Here is a 16278-nt window from a genome sequence, read left to right as displayed (position 1 = left end):
CAGCCGTGGAAGGCCTTAGCTTTGCTAGATTGAGAGCAAGACTGGAGGGGAAGGGATTGCTCTATAAGGAGCAGCAGCAAGATTCATTTTTGAATCTTTTTGCTTTTACTCAGCCTTTTTACTATTCCACCTAATAGAGCTGAGTTTTCTCTCTTTCAGAAGATACCTGATTGTAATTTATGCTCCAGTAAAACAGCTTTACATACCAAAAGCCATTTTGGTAGGCTCACCTTTAAGTAAAAGGCCTGCCTTAATGCTCTGGCTTGTAGAGAGACTCATTGTGTCCTTTCTTTCAATGACTGTGGGCACTGCTATTTTTCTGCTTGTCTCTTTGGCCCAGCTTGAAGATCTTGCTCTGGATGCTCACGCCTGGGCTGAGAATAGGTCCTTAAAATCTTTTTATATCATCTTGCAGGAATCCAGTTGTTTCCTGTGCCCTCTACCCAACTAAATGTCTCATCCAGGCCATCACTACCTTACATTTTTGTTAGTGCAATATCCTCTTCGACACACGTGATCTTACCTTATTTAAAGCTGTTCAGAAGACTTCTGCTGTGATAATTCTATCACTTTCACTAGGCTACCCTAATTTTTTCTGTCTTGTCTCCTTGTCTTTTACAAAACAAACAAACAAAAAAACCCCCACAAGCTTTTATTCTTCATTTGCAAGGATTGTCATGACAACCTTCATCTCTGATGTAGAAAGCAGAAGGCTGACTCCTCCTCTAATTTGCCTATGATGTCAGACTTAACTACTGGCATATTAAATTTTCAGATGAATAAATATGTATCCCAAGCTTCCCATCATCCAAAGCTACCTCAATTATTTCTCAATATTTTCCCTTGAAATTCATGTTCCAATGATGCCTGCGGAAATGTGAATGACTGCATATTCCTTTCTTTGAGCCCACCAACATGCTGGCTAGTATCATCTCCTTGTTTCCTTTAATTTCCTCATCTGTCAATATGCCAGTGATGTGTTGCGTTTCAGTCATGTAATATCTTTGGAATAGAATAAAAGGGGACTGAAAATCCAGCCACCTAGCAGTCCTTGCCCACGTTCTCTTATCTTTGCAACCCAGTAATTTGAACAGTATGTTGAAATGAGGGATTTGGGATTATCACTCATCAATACATAACTAACAATGAAAAGTAGTTGCATTTTGTATCAACACTGCTGTGTAAAAAGGATTACTAGAACTGTGTGAGGGATAACTAGGCTCTACTCAGGTGTGGCTGAGCTGTTTGGCACACTCAAAGGGTTTATGTTCAAAGAAATTTAAAGGAGATGACATGGAGAACGGATCTCTGCTCTCTACATCGTAGGAAGCACTGCGCACCCATAGTGACTGCTCACCTTGCAGTGGATTGTTGGAGGCCGATGTGCTATGGAGCCCTGCTGCATCACACCATCTTCCTGACCTGTCCAAATGCACCTCCTCTGCCAGAGCAGCAAGAGGAAGTGACTGGTGTCAATCAGGTGTCTTAAAGGCAGTTCTTACTCCTCTGAAAAGAGGACTGAGCTTGGTCCTTGCAGATCCTGAGTTGGAATCTGTCTGTATTGCAAAGATGTCATCTGTCCTCTGGCATGATATAAAATAATCACCAATAATAAAAATCTGACATTAAGCACTACAGCTCTCTAGCAGAAGCTGCCGCTTGGCAGCTCTGAATCCTCTGGTGAGATTCAGCTTGCAAGAGTCGTGTGAAGCCTTTTAGTAAGACTCTGCTTATCTCGGAGAGGGAGGTGGTACTGTTTTGTCAGGCAGTGAAGGAAAAGGTTGTGGTGACGACAGCTCTGCCCTGTCCCAGTGCCAAACAGCAATAGGGCAGGGAGGGAGATGAATGTGAAAGGGAGAGAATGTGGAAAGAAAGCCCATGAAAAGTTTTTCTCAGTATTTACTGGTTATGGGTTTTTCCATGTGTTACATAGATGTTTTCTTTATAATCGGATTATGTCTGTCATTTCCTCTTGTCTGCTTCTTCACGTTTTCCCTTATTAGGGGTGACAGTTGCATTTGTATGAAATAAATACTGCTCTAAAATTCATTTTTATCTGAAGTTTGTTTTCATCAGATGGGCTAAGGGATGTAAATAAGAGATAATTCTGCCCCCAGATAATCTGGCAAAGGTCTTATTACCAGTAGGACTTTTATGTGGCTGATTGGTCTGTAGAGACAAATTTTTTCATAATTTTTTTGAAAAATCACCCATTGGTTTTGCTTAGTGTGTTATTTTATAACTAAGTACTTTTAGCTGTCAGTACACAAAAGGGCTGTTTCTGATATTAAACATTTAATTACTAAGTTCAGTGGAGTAAACGCTAATTTACATTAGCATAACTAATAGCAGTAGAAAATGTATATGTGTTGTCCAACAACAATGATATTCTTTACATTCCTTGATTGGATGTTAATTTAAAATATCTCTACTGTCTGGGTTTTTTTAGTTCACGAAACTGAAAATTACTCTATTATGATGCATTTTGTGTTTGACTGAGATGTTTGGATTCTTTTGGACAGATTTTTTTCTATTTTCAGAGGAAAAATTATAAAGAGCTTGTTTTGTGTCTCTACAGTTTTGGGGGTTTTTTTGTTTGTTTGTTTTTAGATTCACAGATAATACTTTTGGTGTTCCTTATCAGCACAGATGAACTATGCTAACAGTGGACGTTGCTAGCTTTCCTTCAATCCATTTTCTAACCACTGTGGATAAAGGGTTTTTCCTCTGCTTTCTCTCTGTTGTGCAAGCTGTTTCTGTATGCAGGTCAGAAGTGTGCTTTTGTAATGGTTTTGAAATGACTTGGTCTGCTCCAGAATTTTGATCTGGTATCTGATGGAGTTAATTCGTTTGGAGCTGATTCGTTTCAGTGGGCTCTGGATCAGGCTATAATCTCAGCTCATTCAAAGTCTATGACAACAGCTGTGGAAGAGCTACCTTTGGAAACGGATTTCCTCAACAGTTCAGTTTCCAGCCAAAACTTAGCTTGGCTTTTAGAGTGGTAACCATTGTCTACACCATGCTCAGAAAATGTGCTAGAACAGCGGTGACAACAGCATAGAGCAGTTGACCTGGGCTGTCCGGCATTGCTTCAGATATTGTTGAAATGTGCTTTCAGAAACTCTTCTTTGCTCTGTTTAAGTTGTAGTGAGGCCAGCTATCTGCTTCTTAGGCATTGCCCTCATCGGAGACTGGGAGTAGAGCAGAGCTTTTGGCAAGCCCCGCTCTGCCCTTTCTGCTCTCGACTGTACATCCTGCAGGCAGCCAGTTCTCTAAGGAGATGCAGAGATGGTGGGGCAAGAGCTCTGTGTTGTACATGACTCTTTTGAGGGGGCTAATGAATATAACAGCCTAGTGGAGAGAAACTTCTAATTTCCTGTAAATACAGGGAGTGTAACTGGATACTAAATGAGGAATGACAAGGGAAGCACCTTTACATCTGTTACTTCAGATGCCTATCACTAATGTAACTGGACATCACTGATAGAGCTGAAATATTGTAGGTCCCTGTCACATCATATCTCCTGTCCTAGATAAAATCAGACATTGGAAGTAGCCAAGCTCAGTCACCGAGACAGTACTGGCACCCACAACTCAGGACAAGCTTGAATTCACATCTTGAGTGCATCATATGCATGATGGACCTAAATGTGGCAAGGCAGGGGCCCTTTTAGGACAACATCTTCAGCACCTGTGAGAAAAATATTACGTTCTTCTAAACTAGAAGGTTCCTAGCTGTGAGGAGAAATCCACATTTCCATTCCTCTTACATGCAGTGAAATAGTGATCTGCAAAGGCTCTCCTCACTGCCAGTGATCATACAGGTGGTGAGGGAAGTGGGTGGGAAAGTAAAGCCTGAGTGTTATTTGCTAGACAGAGTCCATGGGTGAAAACACCCCTAGGAAAGAGTGAATGTGGAAGCAGCTACAGAGTGACTGTTTTGACTTAGGAAGTTTCTCTTGACAACAAAGCTTAATCTCTTGTGCTCTTGGTTCAACATTTGGCCATTCATTATTCTTGCCTTGTAACTTATACTGTATGCTGTATATCAGGAACAAGACTGTAGCTTGGTGTGTACACCTATGCAAAGGAATAGAGGGAATAAACATGAATGTCAAACACCTAAAGAAGGTTAATTCTTATTATACTAGCTATTTATGGTAGGATCAAAAGGCTTCCACAAGGGATAGAGAGGATGTCTTTGTAATTTTTATGACATCTCACTATGGCCAAGATCCTATCACCAGGATCTAGGGGCTGCGTGCATATTTTGCAGACACAGATACTGATAGAAATTTGTATAAAAAAGATGCAAAAATGGTAATATCACGTGTGAAGTAAATATTTTTCTTTACCTTTCTTCTGCTTATTCACACAGCTGTGCTTGTATTCTGATGACATTACTTAGTCCAGATAATTATGAGCGAATACATTGTGCCATTTGTTTGTGGTGGTTTTTTTTCAGCTTGGGGCTTTTTCTTTTTCCAGGTTAACATGTGCCTGTAGAATCAATGCTAGAGGTATGGGAGACTCAGATTTCTGGAGCATGTAGCCTTGTAACCCTGAAAGGGTTACTTTCACATGTTGCTATTTGTTCCATTGACATCAACATGCAGGAAAATGGAACTTATAGAATGAGAACATAGTGATGAAATTAGTGTTTTCAGTAGAAACTGATTAAAACCATGTTGAAGGTGAAAAAATTAAATGTTTATTAAGTCTGATTTAATTTGAAAGTGTGCAGTTAATTAATACTCTACATCCATTAACGCTCAAAAATGAAAGTATCTGCAGAACCACTGTTCCCTGGAGTAATTTGTCACTAAAAGTAAAATGTCTGCCTTTGAACTGAAGTAGCTGTTGGGTAATGCATTATGGGCTAAGGAAACCATGTTAATAATACAGACTAATCCAGAAGAGTGGGCTTGGAGTTTTTTATATTGATATCTCACCATTATAAAGCCGCTAATAGTTGTCTCAGGTACTGTTGATGTGATAGCACGTGCCTTCTGCGCTAAGTGACAGAAACTTCCATCAGATTTAAATTACTGACTAGAACCCAGTAATCATGCATTCATACAAGTGCTTCCCAGTTTAAAATATGTTCACAGCATGTGAGAAATGATGTCTTTTTATACAAAAATGATGCATTTTCTCTTTACATATTCACAATCAAATAGAATCTATAGAATTGTGTTTTTTCTGCATGAAGGAGATATTCTTCAGACAGGGAGTGCTGGTTTTTTTATACTATGAAGTGAGCTCTTTCCTGTTTCAAACAGGAGAGTGAATAAATGTAAATATTAAAAAAAGAAAAAGCAAAGACATGATTAGATGCATAAACAAATGCTAATCCTATGTGAGCAACACCATGTACTTCATTCCCCCCCGCAGTTCCTTCTTCCTTCTATTGCTGTTTTTTTAGTGTAACCTTTTGCATTGTTCATTTCAATCTTGCTAGCATTTACTATAAGGTGTGGCATCCCCACTGGAGCTATTTTTGCTATAAACTGTGTTTAATGCAGTAAGTGAGGATTTGGGTCATTGGACTGTAAGCATTGTAGGGCAGTGTCTGTAAAGTGACAGCATATTTTAGGTGTACAAGCATTCCAGCTGAATTTTTTGCTCTCTGTTTGTACAGCTTCTTGTGCAAAGGAATCTCCAGGCATAACTAATAATAAGTCTCTTAATTATTCTACAGAAATCTGTGTTATTTAATAAAAATCAAAATATTTTATTTTTTAGGGCTTATTGTCCTTCGGTACTACCTTGGCCTTAGTAGATACCAGGGTTAATAACAGCTTGGTTGGATAAAGAAACTATGATTTTTCCTTCCACCTAATATGTTTGCGTTCAAAAGGATGATTTGATTTCTGATCATGTGACAAGCATTTCATAGCTTACTGGAAAGCTGTCTGTTTTTATGTGATGGACTTGACTCATGGTTGGCAACAGGTGGAAAATGGAAGGCTAATGAATAATGAAAAGCTGAGTGATTGAAATAGAGCTGCAGGAAGAAAAGAGGGAAAGCAAGGAAGGGAAATGAAACAACAGACAGCAGAGAAGTAAACAATAACCAATATTTCAATCAGTATTAGAGCATGTCTTCACATGAGAATTAACCCAAGTCAAAGCTTAAACATTATCCATCCACCAACTCATAGCACTCTTAACTCATGCACCATGGCACTTTTAATACAAGTCAGTTGGGTAAGATGAAATTTAAATCATTTTTCAGCTACTTAACATGATGTCTGCTCTGCAGTAGCCTCATTGATTCCCCTTAATTGTCCAGTACATAACGCAAAGGATAAATGTGTTCTGTCACAATCTTCTGAGAAGAATTGAGTAGAGCAACAGCATCAGGAGCTATCAGCTGTATGAGTGACACTGCAACACCTAATTTGTGTTTACACTTCAGTGAAGATTTCTCTCTTGGTATCGGGGATAACTCCCTTTTCATGGTTGTAAATCTTCAGATCTCAAGCTGAGAGGAAAAGCTTTGTCACTGTTGTCCAATCTTGCAAAATGGAATGTGGATTAAAAAAGATTCCTCTGCAAATGTAACTAGAACCACTAGGAAGAAAACTTAGCTCAGCATGTCAAAAGTGGAAAGAATATCTCCTAACATTAAAAGAGAATGGCTCTCTAGCATGTTGCTAGCCATGATGGTGTTTGAACGATCAGCACCACCATGTTTCTAGATGTGTATATTAACCTGGAGAAAGCCAGCTACTATCGATTTTCTAACACACTGCTAATTTCAGCAAAAGCTGCTAAGGCTTGCTTTTACACTTGTTTTCATAGTAGGAATTAAGGAGTAAAGTTGGGCTGGCAGTATCTGTTTCCTGCTACATCTTTTTGTGCCTTTTTTGCAGTACCAAATGGAAAAAGATCTGTTCTTTTGTTACTTGCTCGTTCTCATGTACTTTTCCTAGACAAAGCTTTGACATCACTGAAATATGAAACATATTGTAAACACTGTCCACCTTTTTTCTTCACAGAATCTGTACCAAAACAGGTTCCTGGGCCTGGCAGCCATGGCATCTCCATCTAGGAACTCTCAAAATCGGCGCCGGTGCAAAGAGCCTCTCAGATATAGCTATAACCCTGACCAGTTCCATAACATGGACATCAGGAACAATTCCCATGAGGCAGTCACCATTCCTAGGTCTACCAGTGACACGGACCTCGTCACTTCAGACAGCCGATCTACCCTGATGGTCAGCAGCTCCTGTTATTCCATCGGGCACTCACAAGACCTAGTGATATACTGGGATATAAAGGAGGAAGTGGATGCAGGGGATTGGATTGGCATGTATCTCATAGGTAAGTTCCCCTTACTCCTTCACCTTTGGGGTTTCTTGCTACTCTTAAATTTAATTGTAAGCATTACAGTGATATTAGCTAATACAGCTCCGCTGAGTGTAATGGTTTTGAGTGAACTTATGTATTACAAGGTTTCTTCTGCTTCTGAGTTGCTAGATACTGTAGCACTCCTGGCCCTGACTTTTTTTTTTCCAGTAGAGATATGAGAACCCCCTCTATTGAATTTATTGAAATTTCAAGGTGTTTTGCTCTAGATTGTGAGAGAATATCTCCTGTATAAAGAAAGCATAATATTTTCAGGCTCTCTTCTTGTAAGTCCCTGAGTAATCTGCAAGAGATGAGGTTTTATGAGTCAAGAGTGTGAATCATTAAAAAAAAAGAAAAAAAAGAAAAAGAAACAGAATGCCTTTTCCTGTATAACCAAATGATGTTTTGATATGAACAATAATAATTACGGAGTGAGGCAGGCTGGAGTGGTGTCCCAGAGGGTTTTTTTGTATATCGGAAGCTGTATTCAGCCATATATATCAGCATATTTTTAGCATCTCCATCCAGGTAAAGTCAGTCCCACAAAAGAGTAATGAGAAATGGTTTCAATGGACTTTTACCTAGCAGTTTAACTTTCAGTATAAAATAAGTACTTTTTAACCTGGCTTGGTTCCTCTGGAAGAGTTTAGTCCTACACCCTATATTGAAGTCTGTTTATTTCTTTGCACTCTAAGTTTTGAATGTGTTGAATCAGTTTCAGCCACATTCCTGTGTGGATTAGAGGTCTCAAAGACGTGAAGTGCTAAAAGTTTCTTGAAAATCAGTAGCTGGGTAAAGAAGAGACTCAAATTGGTGCCCCCACAAAGAGAAATGTTGGTAAAATGCTGCCCTTATCTGTTTGGTTAAGTGTGTCTAGCACTAAGCAGGTATTACAGTTCCAATAACAACAGTGCATCTTGCCCAGATAGCAAACCAAAGAAAAACAGATACAGCATATGTGTGGTGACTTGGGCTTAGGGGATGTGGGAGGGGACTAGGATACTTTGGGGCAATCATAAGGGGCATTGTAGGGAGCTAAGAGGTTGCTTAAGTTCATGTTTAAGTGCTTCAGTGAATAAGATCAGAGGGGTTGTCGTAATGTGAAATTACATGCTGAGGATGCTGGGGACACGGAAGGGAGCAGAAGGTAGTGTGAAAGGTGGTAGCATAGGGAGTGTGAGAAGGAACTAGATGGGAGGTCTGGGAATGTAGAGAAATCCTGGTGGTACGATGGCAGAGGGACATCAGAGGAGGAGTTCAGGGTTCTGAAGAGACTTGGAGAAGGGGAACATGAGGATGGATTATTTAAGACATGAGGGAAAGGAGTGCAGGGCACAGGAAACCAGGCTTCGGTACTAGTTCCCATGAGTACCCTCATAAAATACCCTTCTTTGAAAATAAATAGAAACAGGCTCCTGAAATTTAAAATCTTCTAGAAAAAAACAGAGGCAGGATTCAAAACAGATGCACTGGAAACATTTGGGTTTGTTGGCTTCAACAGAGTTATTTGTGCTTACAATTAAGCTTGCGTTTGGGTGTGTTACTGGAATAGATGAGAAGACTCGGCAGCTCCCAGTACTAGGCACTAGGACATACTCTAAGCCTATTGTGCAGGAGCATGGACAACTCGTAAAAGACTATATTGTTCCAGTAGAAAGAGACAAAGCAAGTCTTCTGTTGAACTGGAGTCAACAGAATCAAAGTCCACAGAGTTGTTATTGGTTCATTTGCAATATGACTGAATTTATTTGACCAGGTTTCGTAGCTCAGACATAGTGTCAAGTGCTATGAAGACACATCACTATGTTTTTTTGGTAAATAACCTGGATACATAGGGGATTCACTGGGAAAGAAAATTCCACTCTGCTGCTACTCTTAATTTACCCTGTCAAACAGGATGTTGCTCAAGAAACCCCAATAAACATTAGAAGTACAATTTGTGAAGTGGATCCTTGCCCCTGCTGGCTGAATGCCTGATGTTAATGGAAATAGTGCACGGTTCCTTCCAAGGAACACTTCTGCGAAAAGAAAAATGAATAGGATGTCCAGTCCTCAAGAAACCAACAGTTGACCCTGAATGTCTTTGCAGCTAATGCTTTGTCTCTAGTTTCTGTGATTCCTGATCTAAATAACTGAGAAAATAGCCATTTTTTGAAAGGAGACAGCACTTCCTCCTTCCTTTTTCTCTTCCCTTTCCCTTTCCCCCCCTCCTGTCCTCACTGCTAACATAAACTGAGTTTTGGTGTTTTGGCTCCATTAAAGAATATGAGAGACTCTGTGAAGATCACTTGATACAGCGTTATTGGTATTGGTTTGCTGTGGAAAACACTGTGTCTAGGCAGGTGACTGGCACTATGACTATATCTACTTGATGAGGTAGGGGGAACCAAGGAAACCAATAGGAGCAGATCTGTAGAAGCAAACAGTTGATGTTGAGAACCGTACACTGCATTTCAGGGAGTTTTACTTTAGTGCAGTTTCAGTCTGGCAGACCGAATGCCCTTTAGTAGTTGTTTTGCTTCAAGATCACCACACAGTGTGAACCAAAGTTGGCACCACTGGAAGATTCATTCCAAAAACCATGCTCCTGACCTGCATTAAAACACTGATGTAGATGCATCCTATATATCTTAAAAACATAATAATGTTGGAAATATATTCTGAATCTCTAATTGTGAAACCTGGAATGGTATAGACAATATTTGTGGCACAGATAATTACCTTTGTAATATTAGTAAGTTACAACTATGTAATTACATGGTTTTTTTCTTCTGCAGCAGTTTCAGCACCTATTAAATAAGTAATAGTAAGAAAGTTTTAGAATCTACAACATTTATGACAAAATAAATCTGTAAGAGTGGGAGATCCAGACATCTGAATGGGCTAGATTTCTCCTTGCATTTATACAGATTTTCTGAGTCTATGCTCCTGTTTAAGGAGGAAATGTCCCTGGCCTTGTGGATATGACCTTCACAATGTAAACTGATATATGTCTATGTTTTGAATTAGCAGCCAGCCAGACTGGAACAAGAGAACCAAAGAAAGTATGAAGCCTGTTATTACCACTTACATGGCAGCACTGTTAACTATTTCATTGCTGCCGGTCACTGTAGTGTTTGTCTCGGAAGCCAGGGCTACAGCCAGATCCTTTTTTATGATTGTTTGGGTTCGTGAAATTTGAGCTAAAAGACTTAAATGTGTCAATACTTTAATATGGTGGTGAGTCATGAGAACACAGAAATTTTTTTGTCCTTGGGGGATCAGGCAGTGTGCTGTTGATTTTCTATAAAACTCAGTGCAGGAGCATTATTATTATTTTTTGTTATTTGTCTTATGGGAGCTCCTGGTAGTCCCAGGACGGGACTATACAAAAGCAGAACAAAAGACAGTTCCCACCTGAGAGGAGTTTAATCATTGCCATTGTAGTATTCTAGGAAATATCTTCAAATAATCTTATGAGAGTGCTGGTTTTGAAATACATAAAACTAAAATCTGCTCTCACCACTACCAATACCAATAAACTGCAGATTTCAAAATAAAGATGTTCCAAGTCTGGGGAAATATATCTGATGTAAAAGGTTTCCAGAAGAAGAGGAGCAAAAATGGGGTAGATCATAGGTATTTAGACAGAGAAACCGTAGGCCATTTGGGGATGCTATTCAAAGGTTAAAGTAGCCTGAAGGAAGATTAAAGGAGTCCTCCATGTATGGAAATCCTCTCAGCTTGCTCCTCATTGAAGCAAGGCCAATGAATAGGAGTGCCACAGTTGCTCTTAGCAAAAATGTAGGTATCTGCTGTTTTCCTCCCCTTCAATCTGTTTGGAGATTTATAAAGATGACCAGCCATGAAACAGTTATTTGCAGAAGCTGGTTAAAGCTGGATTTAGAACTGGTATCAGAGTAAATTTGCTCATGGTCTCAGCAAATGGATTGGCAGTCAGATGAGCTCATGTAAAACAGTGCAAAAGAATGGTGGCCAAGTATCTCATGCCAAAAAATAGTATTAAGTATGTCCACTCAGTAGCTGCATAAAAACATCCATACATACCAGCCTGATTTTATTGAAGGGCCATAGAAAAGCTCCTTAACTGAAGGGCTAATAATAAATGTGGACTCTGTTGAAATAGAGGCTCTATTGCTTCAATGCGTTTTAAGATTGGCAATGGTAAGACAACAAAAACCATGAGTATTTGAAGAAGCCCTCTAGGTGTTTAAGACGTATTATGCTTTCAAGAATAGGAATTACATTCTGTTGCTTCTAAGCTGGAACTAAAGATGTTCTAACTTTCCCTGGCAGTATATGCTGTGTGTGTATCAGCTCTAAGCTATGCAGTGAAAATAGCTAAATTCTTTAACAACTTACCTGAGATGAGTTATTGCCTTGCTTCAAGAGAACTATAGCATTATGAATATCAGCCTTCTTTCAGAAACGTGTCCACAGTCAAAAACACAGGTAAACACCCAAAGAGTTCTCTAAGAAATTCTAACCTGATTACACAGCTCTGTTGCTATTTAAAAATCTCTGGAATTTGAGTTTTCTTTGCATAGAAGATACCTGTAAAGAAAATGCACGTTAAAAAAAAGTTGAAACCAAAAACAGTTATGAATAATGATAGCATATTTGTATTTTAATAGAACTGTTGTTTAATGGCTACTGTATGACAGATGGAATATTTGCAGTTATTATCTCAAAGTTTTCTCTTCCTCTGTTATCTCATTTACTGTCACTATTTGCTACAGTATGAAGCTTCTTAGATAAATTAATATCGACTGCTGGCAGCTGCCTGTAGATAAAGAGCTATCTTATAATTACTGCAGTAGCATTTTAGCTGCTACTAGATTTCACTTCTGTCATCATCTCCATATCTGATGTAGAGCAGCTAATGAGAAATGCTTAAACCAGACTTTGAACGAATCTTTTGGTTGGGTGTTTGTGCACACTGATGCTAAGAATTCATCAGTGCTAACATTATGCTCTTCTTACCAATATACAATAGGCTTTTTTTCTTTAGCATTTTCTTATGGGAAAAGCAAAACATTATTAAAGGCTAATTAATAAAATTTTCTTCATAAACAAATCCTTTAAGGTCCTATTTGCTGACTATATCTGTTTTTGACAGTGTTTCTTCTCAAATTTGTATAAGAAATAATATCTTAGTGACTAAATTTTAGGTTTAAAACAGTATGTTTTTATCTTCTGCCTTTGATTTTATTTTTTTGCCAAAAAGGCAATTCTTGCCATAATCTGACAAATCTTATTTTTAAAAGCCTTTGATTAACAAACATTTAGATAGATTTTAGGCTTAGAGGGCCCAGTGTTATTATATTGCCCTTTGAAGCAAGTGGAAAGTTGCACATATTTTTCCTGCAATAAGAGTTGGACCAGAACTTGTTTGTACAGCTATTTTACCATATGTCTACTACATACAAGCAGAAAATGTGTCACACTTGGCCAGCAGAGAAAGAAAATGTTAGCAATGGCACTATGCATATAAGGCTAGGAATTGTGGGAGCCTGAATTATAGTTCTCATCCCTGACTTTGGCTCTATCTCTGCATTTGGACTGGTTTCTCCACCTCAGATATAACCACCTGTAAAATACAACTCTGCATAATGTGCCTCCCTAGAGGATGATGAATTTACTGATGTTAGGAATTTATATTCTGGAGTTACCAGTTCTTCTGATCCTTTTATGGTCTTTGGAAGAGAATCCCACTCTGGTCTTAAGTCTCTTCCTTGATAAATGGCTTTGTAGTTGTGTCTCGCTCCATGCTAAGGTTTGAGGCTGTGGCTGTGATCACCTCAGCAAGTTAAGCTTCCTTCGACACTTGCAATTCTGCTCTCTCTGTAAAACAATGACAGAGGTGCCTGGTGGCCAGACAGTTTTCACAAAGCACAGCACTGTTTATTTTAGGAACAAAAAACGTTAGGGGAGCAAACCTGTCATAAAAACAATAGAGAGCCTACACTAATGCTGAACAGAGGAGGTATTAGCTATCACGGGTCTTGGCAGATACATTACTGCAGCGATACCAGTTCTTTGTTCCCATCTGACTTGCGTTCCCATGGGAGCTCTTGGATCTGGTGAGAGTCACTTCTCATTATCAGGCTGGGTCTCCTTCTGCATTTCTGAGTTCTGCATCTCGTGGGCTGCTTTAGCCAAATAAAACCAGGATAAGCCATTTCCAGACACAACCTTAGCGTGACACTGACACAGCTTTTGCTTCAGTTTCACCCCTTACAAATACAGTTAACACTTAAATGCAAGGGCCTCTGAATATTCCCTACACACATAGCTTTTGACCCATTCTCTCTTTAAGTGCTTCCAAGGTTTGCGTCTGTCGTTTGTGTATTGTTAACAGCGTTAGTAGCAATGGACCAAAAAGTTCCCGTAAAGGGAATAGTGCAGTGATATTGTGCTTCATGGCCTTTTAGGGAAGTCATTCCAAAGAAGCCTGTAGGCTGCCAGCTCTTTTCCTTTTCATAGCTTAAGTATGGAGTAGAGACATGTTTACTGGGCACCAAAAGATGCCTGTTTTCATTTAGTGTTTCTCCATGAAATAATAGCCATGGTATTGCGAAACTCTTTCCAGGTGAACTGGAGGAAAAGGAAATAATACAGGCAAGCAGAACACCAGCCTCATGCCTTCTCTGTGAACCTCGGGATCTTTATGCTGACATAAAACTGCTTCTATGCTGTAGAAGAAGGGACCATATAGCTATATAAACCAGACTGGTGATGAAGTCAATAATGATCACCCATTAAAATATTTCTGAAGAACTTAGTGGGGGATATTGGTGATCCAAAAGCCAAGTTACAGCTTTGGTTCTGCAAAAAAGCTTAACCCGTGCAGCAAGTTCAGACCATTGGCTGATGGTCCACAGTGTAAACAGTGGACAGCATGCACATAACTCTTGGCAGGATAAAGCTTAACACAGGAAATGCATTCCATGTAGGTTGTCAAGCTACCCACATGGTTTTTTTGTAGGTTCAGTGTATGTTTTTCTTTTCCTCTTAGTTTTCTAAACCAAACTAAATCATTCTTCTCACTCCTCAGTGTTTATAACATATGAATATTCTCATGCTGCCTTTGAAACTACTGTAATCACTGTATATACATTTAGCTTTCTTAATCTTTTCTCATGAGTTGATCTCTCTAGCCCTACAGATGTTTTTTCTTCACCAAAGATCTTCATCTTTGTAATAAGCTTATAATTGAATACCATTTTCCGAATAAATCACTCTAGATTCTCAAGAGATTCTTTATACCGTGGTACTTCATCATACACATCTGAGTTGTGGGTAGCTTTTTTTTTTTTTTTTCCTGCTCTATCAGATGGCAAGCTCCTGTCTAATTTGCTGTCTGCTGTTACCTCTTTCAACATTGCTACAGGCCCATTTTTCAAGTATTGCAAATTAATTCCCTCTTGTTATTTAATGACCATTGTTACCCTGGACTGTCATTCTTGTTCAGATTTCAAATCTTCCTATGTCTCTTTATGTCATGCCTTCATACTGTCTTGGGCTTGCAGCATCTCTTTTAATATCCTCCAGCAAATTTCATCAGTGCTCTGTTTTTTCCTAGTCCTTATTTTCTAAATTCCACCATAATCAATGGGAATGTTCCCACTGACTGCAAGAACTTTGGACCAGGCATTATTAAAAAAAAAAACAAGCAAAAAAACACCAACAACAAAACCTCTTCCATGTTGTACCCCACCAAACACTGCATATCTTCTGTTTTCAGCGTGCACTGCGGCAGTCATGATCATCTTTGTTTGGATTCCTCCTTCTCATCTTCAGTTCTTCATGCAAGCCGAATGTCATTAATTGTAGAGAAGTTTGTATAATGCATAGCTAGAGTACAGCTGTTGCTGTGCTAAAAAAAACAGATGTGTTCTGTGTGCTACAGTGATGAGAGCAAGTCTGGAAGTATAGGAGCTCTAAATCAGAAATCTATAGCTGGGACAGGCATATCCAAGGTAGCAATGAGAGCTCTTTGGATACCAGGGGAGTACTATACTTCTAATGGTATGCAGAGCCAAATGACACCAGCGTGACTAGGCACCAGTACTACTGTAGCCTAAAGTCTGCTGTGGGCCTTTTAGCCCACTGAAACTGGTATTGCTGAGCCCCAGCTCAGCTCTTTGCCTTCCTCACTCTTTCCTCCTTTTCAGCAGATGGTTTGTGGGTTACTGGAGAGGACTGAAAGATTAATGGATTGTGCTGGAGTCAGTCGCAAACACCACAGGAATACCATTGAAAAAGAGAGCTCATTGCTATAAGCTCCACTTTTTGCTGCAGGCTCCACTGTGGCAGGGAAGGAGAGAGAAGTCCCTCAAGTGAAGAAGGTCAGACTCTCAGCAAGATTAGATCAAGTACAAAGCAAGGAGGGCAGGACAGTGAGGAAGAGCTGGACCCATAGTTCATTCAGAGCCTTCTGAAAACCGATAGGCATATCACTCCAAAGATTTAATAGGGACTTGACACTTGGCAGTTTTGTGTTCCTTTTTTCTCTTGGTATTAGTGTCATGGAAGATCAGAGTGATATCTCTCAGCAGTAATTTGGAGGCCACTGAGATTGTGGAGACAAAGGATAATGTCACATATGGCTCTGGAGGTAATCCGATGCTCAAAAGGAGTTGCGGTTTGCTGAAAGTTGTAACCCCTTGATTTGGGGAGTGGACAGCAGGTGTTCTTTTGGGTTTTACGAGCGATTCATTCTACCTCAGATCAGATAGTTCAGGTTTTAAACTTACCATGCCTGTCTTTAGATATAGCTGGAGCGGCTTTCTTTAGTACAGTGCCTTCTGTCCTTGGTGACCAAGAATTGTTGCAATTTTGTCAACTCCATTTTCTCCACTTAATTACAGTTTATATTCTTTTATCTTCCTACTTCAACTTTCCTCAAGTCTTTCTCTT

At 39.4% G+C, this 16278-nt stretch overlaps 1 protein-coding gene across 1 annotated transcript in view; it reads left to right on the top strand.

The window, feature by feature from the left end:
• The window catches only part of HECW1 (HECT, C2 and WW domain containing E3 ubiquitin protein ligase 1), a 203541-nt gene that overhangs the window by 13812 nt on the left and 173451 nt on the right, over nt 1-16278 (top strand). The window contains exon 2 of the mRNA XM_067291220.1: nt 7005-7329. Coding sequence (XP_067147321.1) covers nt 7005-7329 — 325 coding nt within the window. The remainder of the gene's footprint in view (nt 1-7004; nt 7330-16278) is intronic.

The sequence above is a fragment of the Apteryx mantelli genome, chromosome 2 (assembly GCF_036417845.1).
Source record: "Apteryx mantelli isolate bAptMan1 chromosome 2, bAptMan1.hap1, whole genome shotgun sequence".
NCBI classification, from domain to species: domain Eukaryota; kingdom Metazoa; phylum Chordata; class Aves; order Apterygiformes; family Apterygidae; genus Apteryx; species Apteryx mantelli.
The sequence above is the reverse complement of the archived record's forward strand: the minus strand, read 5'-3'. Positions and strand labels throughout refer to the sequence as shown.